The sequence below is a fragment of the Falco peregrinus genome, chromosome 2, assembly GCF_023634155.1.
Source record: "Falco peregrinus isolate bFalPer1 chromosome 2, bFalPer1.pri, whole genome shotgun sequence".
NCBI lineage: Eukaryota > Metazoa > Chordata > Aves > Falconiformes > Falconidae > Falco > Falco peregrinus.
This window is the reverse complement of record NC_073722.1, coordinates 18,691,363-18,714,334: the sequence shown is the minus strand read 5'-3', so window position 1 is coordinate 18,714,334 and position 22,972 is coordinate 18,691,363. Positions and strand designations below refer to the sequence as shown.

Sequence of the window (22,972 nt, the reverse complement as noted above, 5' to 3'; positions counted from 1 at the left end):
GAACTGAGATTGATCTCTTTGGAGAGTGGGAGGAAAAAGGGAGGTCCCTCCAGTTTCAGTTGCTGTAGGATGTGGTTGTGGGATGTGTTAGGGGAGCACTGCTGTGGTTATTTAACCTGGCTGCTCAGAGGTGGGTGCCTGTCTCGTCTGGTTACTTCGGCAGAGTGCAGAGGTGAGGGGTGCCCTGGAGACACTCAAGTTCTGTGGTGGGATGGGAAGCCACTAAGGACCTGGACTGACACAGCCTTGCCAAGTCCACACAGCAAATGTAGCCTGTGCCATTTCAGCAGTGTGGTGCCCAGGCTGGGCTGCAGCTGGTGCAGATGTCTTGGTACTGTGCTCCCCTAGTTCTGGAGTTAACCTCCACCTCAGAGCTTTTGTGCGTGCACACGTATGTGTTTAACAAATCTTCTAAATAAACTGCCTGAAAAGGTTAAAAGTATTTTAATTACAATTTTAAATACTCTTCCATCTATAGTGTTTTAAGAAATGCTGTCAGGTGTGATGAATTAAAGAAGCAGACAATTCCCTCACACTTTGTAACTTAGAAATTTCCAGTTACAATGTGTTTTTTCTGTTTGTGCTGTCTCTGCTTATGTGACCTCCTGTAGGACACAGATAGTTGGCTGTATCCCTGTGGGTCAAACAAGACACTTTTAGCTTATATTCATTTCACTTTTTACTGGTTTTTCTTTTCTTTTAGGCTAACGGAAGGCTGCCACGCCACAGAGGAAGAAAAACCATGCATGGTTGTACGCAAGAGTCAGTTCTGCTAGTTCAAAGGAAATGAGCTGGGCAGCAGTGAAGAAAGCCGACATGGTGTTGTGGTTTAATCCCAGCCAGTAACCAAGTACCACGCAGCCACTCACTCACTCTCCAAACCCCAGAGGGACAGGGAGGAGAATCAGGAAGGAATATAAAATTTGAGGGTTGAGATAAGAACATTTTAATAATTAAAATAAAAGCAAATAGGGTGAAAAACTATAATAGTAATAATAACAATAATATTTATAATGAAAAGGAGGGAGAAGGGGAGATGAATAAACTCCAAAGGGAAGGGAGAAAAGTGATGCACAATATAATTGCTCACCACCTGCTGACCAATGCCCAGCCAGTCCCCAGGCAGAGATCAGCAGGCCCCGGCCAACTCCCACCGGTTTATATACTGAGCATGACATTCTGTGGCCTGGAATACCCCTTTGGCTAGTTCAGGCCAGCTGTCCTGGCTGTGCCCCCTCCCAATTTCTTGTGCCCCTTCAGCCCTCTTGCTGGCAGGGCCTGAGAAACTGAAAATCCTTGACTTAATATAAGCATTACTTAGGAACAGCTGAAAATGACTGTTAACATTATTCTCACGCCAAATCCAAAACACAGCACTGCACTAGCTACTAAGAAGAAAATTAACTCTGTCCCAGCTGAAACCAGGACACATGGTGAGTACACAGTCATATAGAGAAGCCATAGAAGGAACTATATGCATAATTAGAGACAGAAAAATGTGTGCCTGCACAACATGCTTAGATTTGTGATCTTGTAGTCTGAGAAAATTCTGCAATCTCTCTAAATTCTTTTTTTCAGATGTAGTAGTTATATTCCTTATGAGCCAAAACTTCTGGCTTCTGGTGGGGGGGGCATGGCAGGCAGGCTGTGGGTGCTACACCTGGACTGTTGTTGATCTGCTGGATTGCGATGGCCAAAGGACTCTGTTTTTCTGCTCTTCCCTTTGTCTCCACCAGTGCTGGTGTGTCCTGGTTGCACAGGCTGCAGGGTCCCGGGGGGGGAGGCGTCTCTTGAATCTTTGTACACAGGTAAAACTTTGGACATACTTAAAAAGCTCTGAGCAGAAGTGAGGCTGTAAATGCTCTAGGGCTTGTGGGAGGCTATTATAAGATAGATTAATAACTAGCATCAATTACCTTTTCAGGTCTCCAGCCCTGCCTATGTCTTCCAACTTAGAGCAATCCCTGTCACAGAATTAATGTATTTTTTTGCCCTACTTGGCCAGATTTGGTTGAAGGATGTTTGGTTGACATGGTTGAAGTGGAGAGAGCACCCATGCATTAGGTTGTGTCTCCCTTCCACTTACTTTCCTGCCGCTCTTTGTGTGTCCCTCTGTTTCAGCCTATGAATTCTGGTGGAGCAGCTGCAGTACAACACCCTGGGGAGGCTCACAGCCTGAGGGCTCCCAAGTATGTGGGGGGCTGCATCTTGAAGTATATCTGTGGTGATAAATCACTGGTGCCAAGTGGTGTCAGCTTGTAGGAACCTTGCTGAAAGTCAGCACTGGGGCTTCTAAATGAAAACTTAGATATTTTTGTACTGCAAATCTTGCCATTGCCTAGTTGGGCTATTTGTTGTTTTCAAAAGCATAGAGAGGGATAAGAGAGATTAAAGTATATCCTGAAGCTGCTGATAAATAGTGTGGCTGCAGTCCCTATTCACAAGTCAGGTACCAGACCTTTTATTATTTCAAAGCGGGGGTGGTGATTTTTGGTTGCCTTTATTTCTAGCCAGAAGAGAGAGAACAGTTGTGCTGTCTGTGATTCTGATCTCAGGTCTCTGACAAGTAGTTCTGTTTCTAAAACAAACTTAGACAAAAAGCAAAGAAGGAAAATGGACTCTATGACACAGGAAAGTGTAAGCTTCATTTCACTGTTTCATTTGACAAAGTTTTTATCGTTAAAGAAATGAGGCAGACCAAGCCAGACAGGCCCTGAAATCAGTGATGATGCAGTACAGACAAGTTTAACTGTTACAATCTTTTTTTTTCTTTACAGTGATAGAGCTTAGATGGTTTATGTGCTTTAGGTTTCAGTGGTTTTTTGTTTGTTAATTATGGGTCTGCTCCAAAGATGGTTAGTGCCCTGAGGTACTAGATGAGCCAAAACCACAAAAATACCACACACATGCACACACGCACGCACGCGCACACACACGCGCGCGCGCGCACACCCACACGCGCACCCCCCCCCCACACACACACACACACACCCACACACCCCCACCCCACCCCTTAGGGAATGCGGGGGGACACGACACTGGACATGACACCAACCCCAAACAAAACACTCTTTCTAGGATTACCATAGACAAATGGGAATGTTTTAGGTAGGAGCACATCGTCTAGACTAGTGATTCAACAGGCTAGCCACAAAATTAAGAACAAAATTCTTAGAATGCAGGAACATTTACCAAAGCATGAAAGAAGCAGAAGCATTGTTATTTTGTAATCCCTACCTGTTTGAATCTTGTCTACAATAACAAACCCCAGACATTTACCATCAATTTTGTTCTTCAAAATGTGAACTCTGCAGCAGCAAGGCACAATCTAAAGCCCCATCTTTTCAAGTTTCTGCTCCTTGATACTTCATGGCAATAAATGTCTCATCCCTTTTTTCTTAAGGGCCAGCAATACAAATGGAAAGGATTAAAAACAGGACACTCCAGTTGTGCTTTGTAGGTTTATTGCTGCCCCTGCCATTTGCAGATAGGCCAGTGGGAATTGCAGACTACAGGGCTTGTGTAATATAGTTGTACAGCTTTTTCTTTCAGTACATACTGTCCAGGAAAGACCAGAAAGCAAGAACTGAGTTGCTTCAGAGTGGTTTCAGCTCCTTGTCCCTTTTATGGTGAGGGGGCATAAGAATGCTGCTTGCGTCTGCAGGTACATCGCTCCTGCACCTTCTGCTTCTCCAGGCTGTCTGCTGGCACATTCCTCTGCAGAAACTTTGAGGGTGTTCAGGCAGTGTAGAGGAGCTCTGAAATGCCCAGGGCAACCAGGAATAGTGGAGGGCTTTGCTATGTACATGCTCTCAGAGTCCTTTTTTTAGGTCCTCCATGAGGCTGCTAGATCACTATCCCTTCTGCCCCTGTCTTCCCTTGGTGGCCATTCTCTTTGTCTTCTCAGCTTCCTTCACCAAGTCTCCCAGCTGATTCCTGTGCATCACTGCCAGTCAGTTAGCCAGTAGCCCCTTTGGGTGGGGTGCAGCCCTCTGCCTACCTTCTGCCTTGCCTTTTAAGAAATCACAGCCTCTTAAATCAGACATAAGACATTTATTTGGATCCAGGATGAGCTCTTTTACTAACTTCAGGTTGCACAGATGGTGGCTTAGTGAGCACATCAAAACTGAAGACAATGTATAATGCTGTAGTACATCTAAATTAGTAAGGTTGCTTGACATTCCTGTACAGAAGGGAAAGTAATCCCTCTGTTAGGCAAAATCTGAGTGAGACTGCAGATTTAGAGATCATAGAATCATTTTGGTTGGAGAAGACCTTTAAGATTGAATCCAACTGTTAACCTAGCACTGCCATGTCCACCACTATAACCATGTCCCTAAGTGCCATGGCTACATGTCTTCTAAATACCTGCCATTTAGTCATCATCTAAATGGATGGTAACTCTACCGCTTCCCTGGGCAGCCTGTTACAATGTTTGACAACCCTTTCAGTGAAGAAGTTTTTCCTAAAGTCCAATCTAAACCTGCCCTGGCGCAAGTTGAGGCCATTTCCTCTTGTCCTAGTGCTTGTTACTTAGGAGAAGAGTTTGACACCCACCTTGCTACAACCTCCTTTCAGTTGTAGAGAGCGATAAGATCATAAGGCAACATCAGAATGATGAGACATGTCCAAGGTCAAGCCAGTCCACAGGTTATGGCTAAGATCAAGTTCAACATTGCCAGGCTACTGGGAGGTTTCTACTCAGTAAGGACCAAGATCAAGCCAGGCTGAGGTCTGGATCAGGTACCTTAACAGTTGGTTATAGCTGTAGCTAAGCTGGAGGCTACTACACCACTGTACTTGAGAACTAAAACCTCCAGGATGAGTGTAAATAGGTATAGGTGTAGGGCACATAGTGGGGGTTAATCAGGGCCATTAAGGCTCATTAGTGTCCTGAGGGCCCCAGCAGCTTATACCTTTCAGACATCTGTTAGTCACTTCTGTGTGAGCTTGGGCAACTTCTTTCTCGTGTGGAACTGTTCTTCCACTCTCCTTGGTCACCTTGGCTATCGTAATTGCAAACTTTTAAAATAGGAACTGTTTATGCTGTGCCTGTGAGCAACAAGCATAGGAGGGCCTTCATCTTGGCTGAGTCTGCTGATAATGAAGCAGTAGTAGCTGTGCACAAGTGTGTTCCTGGTTGGATTCCTCCAAAAGCTTATGTGCTGTGCAAACAGTAGACATACCTCCTGGCCCAACACAGCCCCAAGACCATTTCTTTCACAGCCATGACTTCAGTACATTTTGCCTCAGGTGGGTTTTGCCACAGTGTTGGAACAATGCAGCACTGTGAAATCAGTGTGCCTGTGTCCAGCACCCCAGCTGCAGCTGTGCAAGAGTGTGTTCAGGGTTACTCTGAAGCTGTCACTGCAGTTGATACATGACACAGGTCTCAATTTATTAAGGGCTCAATTTTTGCCACTCCTAAAAATCTTGATGCAGGGCTGTTTCTTTGTGCATTTGAGATGAAAGCAGAGGACTGAGTGCTATTATATTGTTGGTTGGTTGTTTTTCCCACAAAATCTCAGTTTAACTGTTTCAGTCATTCTTCATCTTCCTTAGAATAATCTCAGTTGGTAACATCCTTCATATGTGAACTGTTCACATCTTTTAAGTTCCAAACTGCTGTTGGAATCTGTAGTGGTATCTCCAGTGAGTTTTTTTAAATATTTTTTAAAAAAAATTTCTAACAATGTAACTTACATGCCATGAACAGTACCAAAAAATCAGTAACAAGTTAAATGAAAATTTGCCCTTTGACTTCAGTGGAAATGGAACTTGCCCTTAAACCTGCATCAACAATAGCTCAGTTGCAACGTTTATTATCCAGAAGTTTAAATGAGATGATGCATCCACTGTAGCTGTGTACTTGCTGACTGTTGGGCTGCTGGTGAGAGAATAATTTCTGCTAAAAAAAAAAGGCTCCTGGTATGCAAACTGAGGGTACCCATTGCCTTTTTCACTTTGCCAACAGAGCAAGACCCCGTACAGCCCTGGTGTACTGTAAGCAGGGAGCAGTCTCCCGACTCCCAGCTGCATTTCTTATGGACTTTTGCAACAGGATAAGTGGGAGCTGACAGCCAGCCTTATGCTTCAAGGGAACCCGACTGAATTGCTGCTTCCCAGAGCAGCTCACTCTCAGAGAGTAAGCAGTTGCTGGGCTGTGTTTTCTCATCACATGCTCCTCTGTTCACTGTAGTATTTGTGTTTCAAGGTCTTGAGTAGTCAGTGAAATACATGTAGCCATTATTTATTTATAATTTTGTCTTACTGTCACTGAGAACTCCATTGGAAGTAAAAGAATGTGCAGCCCTTCTCAGGCTGGTCCTGTTAAAGTTTAAGAGAGCTGCTTCATCCCAGCTGTAGGCAGCGATTGTGGAAGCTCTGCTGAACCCTGAGGTCTGGTGAAGCCGAGAGAGGATTTATAGTTAGGCAGCCTGACGGTGCATCTGATGGAGTTGCCTGGAGTGTTTCATAGATAATCATTTGTAGAGATTTTTCACTAGTGGGGGCTGCCAGGAATTGCACGTAGGAGGGATACCAGCAAAGACTTTAGAGCAGGGGTCCTCAAACTACAGCCCACAGGCCGGGTACAGCCCCCCAGGGTCCTCAATCTGGCCCCCGGTATTTACAGAACCCCCCACCCCCCGCCGGGGGTTGGGGGGGGGAACCAAGCAGCCACAGATGACTGGCTGCCGCTTCATCTGTGCGCCGGCTGCCTTTTTAAAAAGTTTGAGGACCGCTGCTTTAGAGACTACCTTTGGTATTTCTCCTCCAGCACTGGCACTTTTGATTAGCAATTTTAAGTTTGTGAGTGGGACAAGAAAGAATTTGGGGTGAACACAGAGACAGTCTTAAAAGGAGAGGGCAAGTGTAGAGGAGAAAATTGGAAAGCCATTAGCTACAGGTTGGGGTCAGACTGAGTCTGCATGACAGCATCAGTCGGAGAGGTGTGCATGCCATCTTCAGCTGTTGTAAAATCTTTTCACTCATGGCAGGCCGCTTGGGCCTAACAATCCTTGATTTGAAGACACCTGTTTTGGATCACCATAAGGAGATGTGCCAGGAGAGAGCAGCCCTTGTGAAACCTGTACTCTGCCAAGAGTCACCGCTGAACGGAGGCAGTGCTGCATTCTGGGGCGAGCCGAGCTCTCCAGTCTGGGTGAGGACAGACCCCGGGACACGCGAGGGACCTCGCAGGAGGGCTGGGCGGTGGTGCCGGGGGTCAGCTCCAGAGAGCAGGGATGCAGGCTCCCTGTGCAGGCGGTCCCGCCGGGGCCACTTCAAAGGGCAGGGGAGAGCAAGCTCGCTGTCAGCTGGGCCCCGCAGTCACCTCCGTGGGAAGCAGAACGGGCTGAGGAGCTCGCCTCGTCCCTGGCCGCCTGGGACGGGGTATCCGCCTCCCTGCCGAGCCCGACCCCGCACCGGCGGCTCCGCGCACGCAGCCAGCCGCTGCCTCTCCCCAGGCGGAGCGCAGCCCGGCGCCCCCGCAGCCCCGCACCGCCGAGGGAGGGGACGGGCGGGCACTGCCGCCCCCGCCCCCGCCGCACCTCCCGGCCGCCCGCGGCGGGCAGCGGCGTTGGCGCCCGCCCCGGCTCCGCAGCGAGCGCGGGAGCGTCAGCCCGCCCGGCCCGGCTCGGCTCGGGGCCCCGGCCCAGCCCGGCGCGCAGGTGAGGGCGGCCCCGGGGCCGCCACCGCGGAGAAGGCACCGGCGGGTGCGGGCGGGGACTTGGGGAGGCCGGGACCGCGCCGCAGCGGGCGGGGAGCCGGGGGGCGGCCGCGGCCTCCCCGGGGTGGCGCCGGGCTCCAGCGGGGCGCGGCGGCGGTGCTGGCCCGGCGGTACCGGCACCCCGCCGCCCCGGGGGGCTCCCGGTGTCCGGGCGGCGCTCGGCGGCTGGTGCTGGACCCCGGCGGGAGGGCGGGGGCATCCTCTTCGTCTGCGGTGGGGCTTGGGGCTACCCGGCTGCTGGCCTCGCTCTGCCTCTGGCAGACCCCTCGAAGGAGCGTGTGCGGTGCCCGGTAGCAAACACAGAGCATGCTCTGGTTTTGCCTTTTCTCATTACTTATGGCTAAGGATTGGTCAGACCCTGGGGGCATAAGGTTTTAAGTTTTCTGTTGGAATTAACTACTGTAATGCTAGAGTACCTGTCAGTCTTAATCCTTGATTCCTGCTGTATGCTTGGCCATGAGTTTCCTATGTTAGGAGCCAACGAAGGGCACCGTGTGGAAATAGGGATCTGTCAGATCTGACTGCTGGTTCCATTGTATGTTGACGATTAATTGCACATATACAATGGGAAGACAGAAGTTCCTAATGTTTTCTCTCCAGTGCAGTTGCTATATTATGAACTTTGATCATCATCTCTTTATGCAGTAAACCTGTTTCTGGAAGCCATCTAAATAGTAGGGTTTTCAGTGCCCTGGGGCACAGAAATTTGTTTACATTCTCCTGTGCCATACAAATTTATTTCTGACATACTACCCTGTTAGTTATCAAGCTGAAGCACCAGCTGTCAAAGTGTATCCAGGAAATGGGAGCAAAAGAAAAATATGCAAAGTCACAATAAGCAAAACAGAGTTGGGAAGAAAGGAAAACTAGATTTGCAGTGTGAGCTACCTTGTCAAGTATTTCAATTCCAACCCACTGAAGGCTGCAAACCAGAACCAAATTGTGCATCTGTTAAAACTATGGTTATACTAGCTAGTAATAGCAAATTGCTGAAGCTTCCCAATTTATTTCTTGTTGCCTGATCAGTGTACCTTGTCAGGGGCACATTCTTATCTGGGTCCAATAAAATGGTAAAAGAGATTCACTTAAGCCACATCACTTGGGGTTCAACCTGAAAAAGTTGGACTTCATTTATGAGGCAGACTCACAGCTACTTTGTAGCCTACTGTTGGCACTAGCAGCATGATTGCCTAGTTAGTGCAACAGAACTTTTATAAAAATTATTAAAATAGCTTTTTGATGAGGCAAAAATCAGAGTGCAAGGAAACAATTTGCTGTTCTAAGGCAGGTATTTCCTGTGCTGTGGTCTTTTGCAACAGCAAGATGCCGTTGAACGGAGTTCATCAAGAGCCTGAGCAGGGGTTTTGGGAAAAGCTCGATGGGACAGTACAGCTCATTCCTCCTCTCCTGGTGGAGCTCTCCTTAGGCTTGAATAAACCAAACTGTAACCTGGCACTGTTGTGGCCCACTGATGGGATTTATAGGCAGGCATTACTCCCCAAGACTAATTCTGGAGTTAGTGATTGTTGAACACTAGACTCCCAAAAGCAATGCATGCGTATTTCCCTCCTCAGCTTATGCAGTTAATACAGCCTGACCTAAGCAGCACATACTTCCTTGCTCATCTTGAAATTATACAATAAAATTTACCAAAGATAGTGTCCAGGGAAGGAGGTAGGGTCACTGCAAATCTGCTGAAGGCTGCTAATTGCAGCAAGTGCTTGAAGCATAGGTATTCTGACAGAAGTTGAAACTTTTTTTTTCTGGTCACGTTTCACGAGTAGACCATGGAAGGGGGGAGTTTCCTGTGAAAGGTAATTGTTCCTTGACAGCAGTAGCTGCTGTTAATGCTAACAAATGTGAGCCAGTTTGAAATGATTAAGAGAGCTACAGGAACAGTGCCAACTGCCTGTTCTTGGTAGGAGTAAATTAGGTCTAACTTTGTGCTGCCCTGAATTTGTCATCAGCAAAAAGACAGCAAGATTGGTCAAACTTGCTGGAGTGATGTCTGTATAAGGAAGGACTGAATAAGCTAAGACCTGTCATTCTGGGAAAGAATTCAGGCATACGTTCAGGTACAGAAGTAGGACAGAAACTTACAAAATACTATGGAAAAGGTTAATAGAGGTAAGTCTTTGTGAAACTACTTTTCCTGACTTTGATATCCCTGGTTGTACTTGAAGAAACAAATAAAAGGAGGTAGTTCTTCATGCAAGAAGCAGACCTGTGCAACTCTTGCTAGGGTCCTGCCAGGGTCTGCAGATAGGAAGGTTACAGGGGTTAAGTAGGGAAATGGGACAAGTACTAGGGTTAGAGATCCCTTGAGGATTAAATGAAGTATATCAGGCTCAGGAAATCTGAAATGTCAGTCAAGCAGCCTGTATGCTCATCCTGTTGATACCCTTTCCCGGGCATCTGCTTATGGCCATGGCCGGAAATAGTCTACAAGCTAGCCAGACTCCTGTTCTGATCAGTATGACTGTCCTTTTATGGTCATAACCCTTAAAGTCATTAAAAAAAAAATATTATTAACACATATGCTTGACAATCACATATCCTTTATGCCAGGCATATATGCGCCCACCCCACTGGCCAAATCAGTTTGTGTGCTCAATAATTATTCTTCACTGGGGAAGTGACCCAAACTTTTTTTTCTTCTAAAAGTTCTCTTGCTTCAGTAGTAAAGCGTAAGCTTGTCTTCTGTCTGCTGTTTGTTTGTCTTCATAAGGCTGATAGGAGCTTACACATCTCTTCAACTCACAAAAAAGAACTGGTTGCCATCAAGTCTTTTGCTTTGTTTCCACCAGCCTACCTACATCTTCTCATTGCCTTTTACTCCTCTGACTTTCAGTACTGGAAAGGATGAAAACAATCAACTATGTTTACTATAGTTGTCTATCTCAAAGTCAGCTGCCAGTTAAATACTAAATTCATTAATTTGCATTCAGGTTTTTTTTTCTTCTTGTTGGGGAATGAAATAAAACCACAAATTTATTTTCTCACCTAGGTTTCTGGACAAAATGGGGAATGGATCAGTGAAACCCAAGCGTTTGAGGCGGACAGATAGACATGTAGCAAACCTCTCTATTGGCTGTGCTGGCAACAATAAGTTTTTGAAGGACCCAGGTCTAGGCATCAATGTGATCAGTGGGCAGGCTGATGTTCTTTACAGCAGGGTGCTTGAACTGGAAAAGGAGCTGAAGAGAAAAGATCAAGAGTTGCAAGAGCGTCAAAGTCATGTTGCTGAGCTTCAGGAGCACTTGGCTATGCAGACTAAGGTGATAGCAGAACTCACCAAGGAACTTCAGAGCAAGTGTATACAGTTGAACAAGCTGCAGGATGTTGTTAGCACTCAAGGAGAGCACTCTCTTCAGCCTTCTCCATTTAAAGTGGCTTCAAGGATTCAAGCCTCTGCTGATAGGAGGAGAGGAGCCAAGGAAGGTGTATCTGCAGAGCCGACAACACAGCTATATGATTTGAACAGGCAAGCTACGTTTTCGTTTGAAAAAGCAAGAGTCCGAAAGGATTCCAGGTGAGCTCATTTCAGGGGGGTTATATGCTTGTGTTACAGGGTCCACTTTTATCACACTGATACCCTCTCCTTGTGATAAATCAAGATTCAAGTATTCATCTTTTTTAAACAGACTTTGTCACTGTGTTAGTTAGATGCTGGTTGAGTTTGTGTGTAACTTTAACCAAGAATCATCTGTGTCCGGCAGACTTGAAGATGGAGAGCGGTGGGTAGCCTCTGCATTTTAGTTGAGGAAATTAGTTAGTCTCTTTGGGATTTATCTTTACTGCCAGCTAAGCAGGACGTAAGCCTCTTCTCAGGTCTAGGTTTGACTAGTGCTTGCAGCTTAAGCTATACTCTGGAGCACTGATGAACAGAAGGCTGGATGCCTTCACGTGGGTTCGGATTCTTATTCTGATAGCATGGATGGCTTGGGAAGGAGCAGGTGGCTCCAACTTAGCTCTCCCAAATGCAGCATGGACACCAACTCTGAGCTGTATACAAAGTTTTTCAGCCCAGTTTCGACTCAGTCTGGTGCAAAATATGAGGAAATGTTTTGTATGGTACAATTATTCTCTTAGCAGCTTCCTTCTGCCCTCCAGCTTCTGATGGTCATGGTGTAGGAACCTAATTTTACTTGTTCCTCTTTGAATCCAATTATACTTCTGGCCTCTACAAGAGCCAAAAATACCCATGGTCGCAGCTGACCTTGTGGACAGGGGTATGAGACTGGTATCCTTAAACATACCTTAGACCCTCTGTTGCCTTGCAGTGTAGACATAACCTGAGTATTTGTTTTAACACGGTGGTAGCCAGAATCTATCTGCACTTCAACCAGCAGCTTCAGTGTCTTAGACTTGTGAGGAGGTTTATTATTCTGTTAAGAATTAATGGCTCGTTTGAGGCTGTACTGTAGTAGACCTGAGAGCTGGCAGACTTGATTTCTCATCCGTCATGTCCAGCACTGCACATTAGAGGCTGTCTTGTGAACTAGAAAGGCTGCCTGAGTCACCATAAGGAGCTGAAAACTTTGTCTAGCAGTGTTTTCCCAGAGTAAGGGAACTGTGTTTTTTATCACAAGTACCTGAGCAGTTTAAATAATTCTTTGGTTTAGAAGTGTTCTGTTGTAATTACCTGTCTTCTTGGCATGATCCTTGTGCTGCAGTCCACCAGATTGTTTTTCTGGAGTGCTTTCAGAGGCAGAATTGTAACAGCATTGAGGAGTGAACCAAAGGGAAGAGCCAGTTGATTAGCCAAGTGCAGCACAGACTTTGCCTTTCAGAAGAAAAACACATATTGTAGCTTAAATAATCTGAATGTAATGCTGATCATGTGATAGAAGCAGACCTAGAAATTTTCCTTCTTGATTCAGTGGCTCAGCACTTCTAAAAACATTTCCTTTTTTGTTGTATGCCGTCTCTATTTTCTTGTCTTTCTAAAAGATTTAGTGTAACATAACAGGGTAAAGGAGCAGTTCTCTTCCTCTCCCCTCCTTTCATCTCTTATAGTCTGGTTCAGAGATGGTCATCGTTACTGCTAGGGCTCCCATAGATTTATAACAACTTAGAACACACCATTCCTAAATTTATTCTGATGCATACTCCTCTGGAAACAACTGACCGCTTAAGCATGCACTGCATTGGCAGTAAGAGCACACCATTCCTCCCTTCTCCCCATTCCAGCTTTTCTGTGATTCTGCTTTGCTTTCTTCTTTTTAGTACTTGCACACTCTTGAATTTTCATTTAAATTCTTGTCTTCCACGATGGTCATTAAACTTGGATTTGTCTGCTAATTATTGTCCTTAAAGTAAGTAATTTGAGAGCGAAGTGGAACTCCTTATTTGTTTGATTATCTAGCACTAGGAAGTGTACAAACCTGGCCAGAGCAATTAGAATTAGAGAGTTGCCATGTGTTCTATACAAAAAAAGGAGTTGCTTCTCAAGCTTCAGTGTGAAACTAAGTAAAAACATTTTGGACATACAACCAAATCTTCAACTTTTAATACTAAAATATTAATTTAACATAAATATGTGACTTGTAACTGACTAAAGAACTCATGTCAGCATCTTTCATGGGAGTCAGGATTATGACTGAATAAAAACATACCTTGCAGCAGCCCTGCAGGAAAGGACTTGGGAATACTGGTGGATGCTAAATTCAACATGAGGCATTAGAAAAAGTAATTTCTAGGGTATCTTAAGTATTCAGTAGATCATTCCAGACATTACAAATATATTTTCTTGGACTGTTAAACTTCAACTTCATATTTTACCTAGTGTTTTTAAACTTCATTTTCTGCAAGTGACCATTTTCTAGCTTTAGCTCTTGGTGAGAAATGAAGTGGTAATCTTTCTGTGTTTTACATATAGGTCCAAGTGTGGTCCAGTAGTCAGGAAGACAATTAAATAGTGAAATATGGTCTTGTGTTATTGGCGTTTCAGCAGGTGGGGGTTTTCTTGTTGTTGGGATTTTTTTTAGTGATGCTTTCTATTAACGTTCTTTTTGCCCTAAGTAGTTAGGTAAAAGACAGTTCAGACTAGTTTTGGGTTTATATACAGTTTAGACCATCTCCAGGAGTTCATGTCTTTGAAACCTTTGGCTGTGGTTCTGAAACAAATCTGCCTTATTGATGGGTACATGTCATCCGCTTTGCAGTGATCAAAGTGACTTTGTTCAAATATCTTAGGCTTTGAAAGACTAGACATCTTGGATTATGTACAGCAAGTATGGGTGATGAGTTAATACATATGCAAGACACTAATGAACCCTCAGTTCCTGTGATGTGATCAATTTTAAAAAAACTTGGAACTCATACCCAAATGTCGTGGTTTAACCCCAACTGGCAACTACGTACCACAGAGCCACTTGCTCACTTCCTCCTACAGTGGGATGGGGAGAGAATCAGAAGAGTAAAAGTGAGAAAACTTGTGGGTTGATATAAAGACAGTTTAGTAAGTAAAGCAAGACCCGTGCACGCAAGCAAAGCGAAACAAAGAATTCATTTAATACTTCCCATGGGCAGGCAGGTGTTCAGCCATCTCCAGGAAAGCTGGGCTCCATCCCACAGAACAGTTACTTGGGAAGACAAATACTATCGCTCCAAACATCGCCCCACTTTCCTCTTTCTTCCCCCAGCTTTATATACTGAGCCTGACATTCTGTGGCCTGGAATACCCCTTTGGCTAGTTCAGATCAGCTGTCCTGGCTGTGTCCCCTCCCAATTTCTTGTGCCCCTCCAGCCCTCTCACTGGCTGGACCTGAGAAACTGAAAAGCCCTTGACTTAGTATAAACATTACCCAGCAACAACTAAAAACATCAGTATGTTATCAACATTCTTCCTACACCAAATCCAAAACACAGCGCTGCACCAGATACTGAGAAGAAAATTAACTCTATCACAGTCAAAACCAGAATACCAAAGTATTTGTCATTTGCAAGTTAACATTTTTTTCCTGCCACAGCCAGCTTAATGTTAGCTTCTGCTCTGTGTCAACTCTTAGACCTGGACAGAATGCTTTTTTAAATTACCCTTATAGAAGATGTATTTCATAGACCAACATATATTGTAGTCACAGAGCGAAGAATTTATGCTTTCTCCAATAAATCAAGTAATAGTGAAAGGTCTTGCTCAGACTTCTGGGGTGGGGGCACATTATCTTTGGATGCAATAGTGGCCAAAGTATCGTTTGATTTTGAAACAGTTTGGAAGCAAACAGATGTGAAAAAAACCACCACAAAACTGTTTTAGACATAGCACTACTATGCCCCTCCGTTAGATAAGCCTATGATACACATACACTTGTTTAAGCCACCATCACCTTGCTAACGAGACAACCAAATGCTGGAAGGCGCACACACTGCGCTTCTTTACCTCGGCTGTAAATACTGTAGCAGGTCAAATTCAGACAGTTGGCATACATGTAAGGACAATGTCTCACCTTCACTGTCTACAGAATTCTGTCTACTGTAATTAAAAAATACTGATCCTTTAGCCTAACAGTGTCCATAGCAGTGCTCAGAGTTACTGGTATAGGTAGCTGCCTCCCCTTTACAGAGAGAGGACTTAGTGCAGCCCCACTTCTGCATAAGGCAATTGCACAGTGTTGTTCTGCAGTTGTGAGAAGAGCTGTTTCAAAAGGAGGGGAAGCTCCATGCTACATTCTTAAATTTGCATTGAGTCCAGAGTGGTACTAGTTCCTTTTAGAAACATTTGTAAAACAAATGGCACAATTTTATGCTATGCATTTAGCAGAATTTTAAGTGCCATACTTTTGTTTGGAGTATCTCAGCATGAATAATTTTCATGAAAGTTTTAGAAGTTTTCAATCGTTCTTGATCTATCCCCTATGAGTGGATATTTTCTCATGTATATATGTCATCTCTTGAACTAGTTTGATAAATCCTCTCAATTTCCAAAAATAAGAGTTTTTCCTTAATGGAAGTTTGAGCATTGAACATTTAACTGAAGCCTAAAGATTTGAGCTTGAACACGGTATATGAAAGCAGATCTCTCGAACAAGTCTTTCAAATGGAAAAAATTTTAATCTCTTATCCTTTGCTGTGTTAAGTATCTGGGTGTCTCAGTATCCATAGGACTTGATTCTCCATTTTTCTGTGTCCTTCCAGAGCATGCTATCACCATCAGCAGCATTTAAGTTGTCTATATCAAGTCCCTTTTCATTATGGGCTCAGGATCATGACCCAGTTCTCTTATCAGCCGTTATTGTTTGGGGAGAAACTATTCTGACACTTGACATTGATATCTTTTACCAGTCAATGACAGCAGATAACCAAAAATCTCTTATTGTAGCAGACGGGTATATTAAGAGAAAGCAATGCTCTGCAAAGTATATCTTGTACCCTTGTACCTATGAGATGACATCTCTCTTATGATAGGAATAAATACCTAATCCTGTTCACAAAAAAGCCTTTCTTAAAGTGTCAAGTGCTATTTCATATGATTGACTGGGAATGCATTGAAAGAGGCAGGGGAAACATTTTCACAAGAGCTAAAAGCAGGGAGGGGAACAAAACCAGGAGGAGGGTGCTATGGCAGAGCTGGCCCTGGGCAGTGAAGGAAAGTCCTGCTAGTGGCAAGACCAAGAAATATCTCAACACCAGTACAGTTGTGTGGAGCTGTGCGCCCCCTTTTTAGCCATGCAGTAGTATTCATCAGGACAGTGACTGGCACCAATGCAGGATTAAACGTCTTCTGTCCTTTCAGGACATCTGGTTATTTCCAGCAGCAGTTCTCAAAAGTGGGGCAGGTATAGGGGAAGCTGAGGAAAACAATGGAGAGAGAACTGTTAGATAGATACTGTGCTGCATGCACATGAAATGACTAAGCAGCTGATTCAGGAGCCTGAGCTATGGCTGTTGTACTCATGTGTCCTTCACTCTGTGGGCAGCAGCACTTTCTGAAAACAGCAAAGCCTCCTGTCCTGTATTAGTGCTCATTTTAAGTATGAGTTTATGAACCATTACTGTATTTTATTGTAGTATTGTATGCATGATGCAGTCCAGGGTGAATTAAATAAGCAAGGTTGGTTTTAGCAGAAAACAAAGTTAGAGATTATATTCTAAAAACCCTGTTGCTTTCAGCAGAAACAAAGTTATGATCTCTGTTTCTAAACACAATCCTTACCATAGCTACCTGATTTTATTTTTCTTGCCTCATCTCATCACCTTTACTTATTTTCATTCATTATGCAGCTAGTAACATTGTAAGTCTGCTTACTTGCTTTAACTAATTGTTTGTTCCTGGATTTTCTTCAGGAGATTTCCCCACATAATCTAGTTTTGATGATAACCTTGCATTGTTCTATGAATACAAGCAAGAGTGAGCCTTAAATGCCTCAGAAAGCTGTTAGGGTGTTTATTTTGTTGCATAGCTTCCTTACACAGACATATTAAGAACACAGGGACTTCAAGGCAGAATTTATCTTTCATTTCAGCAGTAAAGGAAAAGCACTCAGTAGGTCCATAAAAGCTCCATCAGTGCAGCAGTTGCTTAATTGCATTCATTTCTGGCATGGATTCAAGGCACTGCTTTATAGGAAGCCCTTGACCCAGAACATAGACAAGTCAATCAGAGCTCATAGATTGCCTGGTACAGATGTAAGCCAGCTTTCTCTCTGATAGTTAGTCATTATTAGTGGATTCATCCACTGTTGATTTTTCCACATCTTCTTAAAATCCAACCACTGGGCTCATCCACTGGTGGCTCAGATAGACTGTTCTTGCCTTTACAACTCCCCCATTTATGTGTATTGCCTGCTGCAGGAAGTGGTGCAGAGGCTCTGTCTCGGGGAGCAGCGAGAACAGAGTTTCTCTGCAAGAGTGTGTGAATCAGCGGTGACTGCAGCACAGGCAAAGCCCTCACTAACCAAGGCACCATCCCACCAGGCGTGGACAGGACAGGCAGAGCAGGGTGGTGAGAACAGGGTCCACCAGGAGTCTGGCAGAAGAAGAGACCACTCAGATGTGAGCTGTAACCAAGAGACCAAAACAAAGTACTTAAAATAACTAGGCCAATACCCATCCAGAGGACAAAACCAAATCAATTATGTCTATAATATAGCTCAGGCAAGAAGTGAATGCCCAGACGTAAGCTTAGGTTATAAAGACAGATGGGCAGAGGGTGCATGGGTGGTGGTCCCACGTGAGGCTGGTCAGGGTAATTAAGGCCTTTTACTGCCCTCAGGGCCCTGACAGGCTAGTCCTTGGTCACTGATTTACCTGCCTTTTGTCTGACTTTTATGGGTGCCCTGAACCATTTCCAAAGACTTTTTAACAAAACAGCTTGGGATGGGTGTAGTTTGTTACAGTATCACAAAGTGCGTATCGTGTAACTTTATTGCCTTGAATGCTGAATTTTAGAAAGCAAAGAGGTCCAGCATTAATGGCTGCATACCTATATCCACAAGCCTTTGTGTTATATTTTTACTTCTGATTATGCCCAAAAAACTCCTAAAAGCAGTAAAGGGCCTGCTTTGGGAAGGTTCCCTTATGTTTAGTCATCCTTCAGGAGACAGTATATTTGGCATCCCACATGAGCAGACTACTACAGGATTTTTACTCAGGTAGGACCATTTATGCTGTTTGTTGTCATCTGGGCAAAGGAAGCGGGCAAAGGAGAGGTGGAAAGAGTTCTACAGGGCAGTGGACGGAGGGCAAGAAGCAATATGGGAGGTATCAGCATGAACCCTCCACCTCCACACACACCTTTCCTGGATCCTGGACTTACTATGTGAGTTTTGGGACAACATTCAACAGGTACTTTGCAAGCTGACCTTGCGATCATGTCCTGATCATAAATTGGCTTAGCAACTATGAACGGGGAATGCCACAGGATCAATGTTATTTTGCAGGTGGCAAGGGAAGTTTTCTGTAGTCGTTTTCTTGATCACATTTGTTTACAACTTGCTTCATTTTTTCCACTACCAATGTCTTCTAACATTTTCCTAACAGCAGCACCTGTGAATCCTGTTTTTGCATACTTTTCTTTCCTTGCATCTTTCCTCACCACAAGGGAGAAACTCTTCATGAGGTCTTAGTACCATCAGTGTTGACTTTAACCTTGTTCTTATCATTGGTATTATGTTTTTGCTGGATATTATAAAAAATGTATTAGAATGTCGGAAAAGTGGACCTGATTTTGTAACGGGTTGCCTTTCCTGTACGGGCAGTGATATGTAAAGTCATACCTTTCATGTTTCTTACTTTCAGGTAAGCAAGGCTATATACCTTAGTTGTGCAATGGGGAAAGAATGTGGTGAGAAGCAGTGCAACACTTTCTGGGGAGCATGTCTTCTACTGGGGGCCTTTTTACATCTGACCTGATGCTTTCTGCAGGCAGGGTCACACAGGAAGAAAGAGGCCATAGCATGGCACAGCTAATGGGATGTGTATTAACTGCAAGAATTGTAACGTTTGTCAGTGGTACTGGTCACAAATGTGTTAGAATTGAGAGGGAACATCCTGAGAGGAATGAATACCTGGTGAATGATATACCCCAACCATGCCACATCTTTTAAACTTTGTTTTTTTATTTGAAACCAGTGAGAAGAAGCTTATCACGGATGCCCTGAATAAAAATCAGTTCTTGAAGAGACTGGACCCTCACCAGATCCGGGATATGGTGGAATGTATGTATGAAAGGACTTTCCAGCAAGGGAGCTATGTCATCAGACAGGGAGAGCCGGGCAATCACATTTTTGTGCTCAAAGGTGAATACTGCTTACTCATACAATGCACAAGCACAAGAAACAGGAAAGTAATTTAGAATTCTTTGCAGGAAACCACAATGATAATGTTTGTGCTCTTAAATCATTTATGCTGGCCCTGCTAGGGCAATGCACGTTTTACCTGTGACTTTTTGAAACAGCGAGAGCAACGAAAAGCACCTTAGAAACTTGAACCTTGATTTAATGCTATTTTGTGACCTCTTCCATTTCTGAAAACCTAGAGGCCAGCAAATCTTTTCTGTTGTAGGTATAGCCAACCCTTTCTTCTCTGAAGGAAGAGCAGGTATAATTTAAAGTACAGAAACCTGCTCAACAGTGCAGCCATTTCTGAAATAAAACTTACTTTTCAACATTCATGAGAGTTTATACCAGTTTTCTGTGTATGGGAAACTGAGAGATGAAGTCTGAGTTTACCATTCTCAAAGCTTAGATTTTTTTTTTTTTGTTAAAAAAACCAGCTGCTTATTTTTCCTGGAAAAAACTCACAATACAACAGAACAAAAAACAAGCTGTAGGATAAGAAGACTTCCCTAAAATAATGCCGACAGGTCTGAAGTAATCTCACTGCAGTCGTCCATTTATCTGCACTGATTGCTACTGTGCTTACACTCAAATCTCGGATCACCCATAGTGGAGCCCAAGTTTTAGGAACAACTGAAAGTTGCTCCTAGCAGCAATACTCTCTTTCATCATCTCACTATAAAAAAAAGAAAAAAAATTAGTATTTGTGATTAATTTGCATACTTCATCAGTTCTGGACAATTAGAAGGCTCAGAGGCTCATATAAATCAGAGTTCATGCTGTAAAGAGTATGTTCTGTTGAGGCAGGAATATTTAAGCCAGGAGCATGCTGGTATAGATTGGAAAGCACATCTTCTGATTTCTGGCTTCATATGGATGGGTTAGTTTGAAAAATTCATGGTAGCTGTGTTAGGTTAACATAGATGGTGCAGGGAGAAAGAGGGAGTCAGATTTGCAGTGGGGTAGCTATATTCTTGCTAGGCAAAATGATAATATTTTGAAAAACAGATTAAATATGAGGAAGAAGTTGTGCACCTGGAAATTTTTCTGGCCCATTAGACCTTTTTTGAGGAGTCAGCGGGTGTCTTTGAGAGAAGAGGGACAAACTTTCTGAACATGTTTAGGGGAGGGCTCTTTGGGGCCATAACCCATGAAGAAATTCAGATTTGCTTTGACTTTTGCTAGGTTCATAGTAAGGCTCAAGGACAATTTCTTAAAGGAAGATTTAATGCGCTTTTCATTTGTCTGCCTTCTCCTTTGCATTCTGCACATAAATACATATACATGTATATGAACAGACAAACCTTATGAGTAATTTCTCCTGTGATCATTATTTTAAGACTTGCTTGTCTACATCACACCATCTGAACCAGTACTGACAGTTTGCTGTAGAAAAGATTTATCCCATCGGGATTTAGAACAGCACTTTTCTATGGCCTTTTTAGTGTTGATAAGTTTTTCTCAGCTTTCCTTCCCTTCCAGACCAGATTTGTAGATTAGCAAGACATTTGGGGAGAGGAAAAAAAATAATCTCTACTGGTTTAACATGTGGTTCAAAGCACTGTTTGCATCGTTGCTCCCATTCCTGTGCTCCAGGGAGTGCAAAGCCAGAAATATATTGATGTGTTTTCCCCTCTGTGCAGTTGAGCTCAGTTTTAATACCTGTTATCATGACGATTTTTGACAGAGGGCAGTCTGGAAGTCTTTCAACAGAATAAACTACTCTCCTCAATACCTGCCTGGACAGCATTTGGTGAACTAGCCATTTTATACAACTGCACACGGACAGCCTCTGTGAAAGGTACCTAAGGTTTATTATAACAACATTGCTCAAAATGAAAACTATATACTTTTGTGAGGTCCCTGTTATATCCAGATTTTCTTTGAAGTTTTCATTTAGTAGATGTATGCATGTCCTGATTATCTACAGTAAGCTCACATTTCATTCCTTGAATTCTTTCTGCTTGGGAACTCTAATAATGCTATGCCATGAATATAATTCCATCTGTAGCATGACCTTTGATAAAAAATTAGGCATCTCCAAAGTATGCTGGTTAGCCACACCTGGACTAAACTAACTGTGTAAGGAAGGATTATGTTTTAATGTTGAACAATTTAGTAGCAGCAATCGTCCTTTGGCTCTTATGTTCTTGTCAAATGTAACCCTGAGGCTGAAATTACAGTGAGTTTGAAAAGATATTAAACCATGGCATTTTTAATCGAGCAGGTAAAGCTTAATTCAAGAGGAAATAAAATATGTAGAAATTAGTTACTTTTGTACTTCTTTTAGTTCTATGTCATTAAGCTACTGAGTCTTGCCAAGATCCATTTGCATTTGGCATTTGCGACTGGTATTCAGGAGAAGATTTGAGTTTGATCTCAAATGTGGGAGAGATGAAGCTTCTAGTTGAGACGTACTGCTTCTCTGAGGCAAATACTGGCTCTTGATTTATGTTTACCAGCTGACCAGGATAGAGTTTAGCGTTGCTCTGATACAAATATCCCTATTCCCACATAAGACTCAGAATTCATTTGTCAAATACCCCTTAATTCCTTTTTTAACCTGCCGTAATTATTCTGTGACAGACCAGTAAGTGACCAAATATGATTAAATTAACCATTTTTCCACTTTCCACCATTCTGTAAGTATTAACTTATGTCTGCAGGCTAATTTCTGTTCCTGTCTAAATCTGCAGGAACTTTGAACCACTAGTAAGTACGAAGAGTTCATGAAAAAGGAGCAAATGCAATAAAATGAGTTGTTTGCTTCAAAAGCTTCTGGTCTTTCTTCCTGCACCCAGTTTAAGAACTTAATCATTGCTAGCTGTGCAGATGGAAGTTATTACATGTAATCTATTTTTGTTGCTGCTTGATAAACAGAACTGCATCAATAATGTGATTATTTTTTTCACTGGCACACTGTTCTACTTCCCTATTTTTCTTTTTTGCCTGGTGTATAGTATTAGTGTTATAGTATTTCTGCATAGTAGGATGTCATGCTGCTTTAGACCTTTGTTAACATTAATTGGTTTTGTGATAGGACAAGAATCGTCCGATTACGGACAAGAAAAGGTGTCTGAATGCTTAAAATCACTGCGGAAACCCTCCCCACTCCAATAGCTTTCTTGTGCTGCTGCTTGTAGAGGAAGAGCAGTACAATGCCATAACTGAGCATGACTAGTAAATACATATGTGAAAACCCCTTCTTGATGCTGGATCTAGTGATTTCCTTTACCTGCAGCCTTTGAAAACTGACAAGTGAAGGTCTTAAGCCAGACAGCATTTCAAAGGCTGCTGCTACCCAGCAGCATCTTTACATGCAGTAGCTGTATTTGAAACTGGGAACATGATTTACTCCTATGTTTCTGAATTTCTCTGTCTCATCTTTGAGATTACAAGCTTTTTTTTCTAGCTGTATAATTGCTTTATTTGGTTAAGGTGCAAGGTACAGGAAAAGCATCGT

The 22,972-nt window shown here is 43.5% G+C and overlaps 1 protein-coding gene across 2 annotated transcripts in view; it reads left to right on the top strand.

The window, feature by feature from the left end:
- The first annotated feature begins 7,308 nt into the window (after positions 1-7,308).
- PRKG2 (protein kinase cGMP-dependent 2) overlaps positions 7,309-22,972 on the top strand; it is a 33,515-nt gene continuing 17,851 nt past the window's right edge. Inside the window, exons 1-4 of one of the 2 annotated variants that reach the window (XM_055795742.1) lie at positions 7,309-7,670; positions 10,737-11,261; positions 19,304-19,470; positions 21,197-21,310. In XM_055795742.1, coding sequence (XP_055651717.1) covers positions 10,750-11,261; positions 19,304-19,470; positions 21,197-21,310 — 793 coding nt within the window. In that variant the 5' untranslated portion in view covers positions 7,309-7,670; positions 10,737-10,749. The remainder of the gene's footprint in view (positions 7,671-10,736; positions 11,262-19,303; positions 19,471-21,196; positions 21,311-22,972) is intronic. The other variant, XM_055795741.1, reaches the window with a different exon arrangement.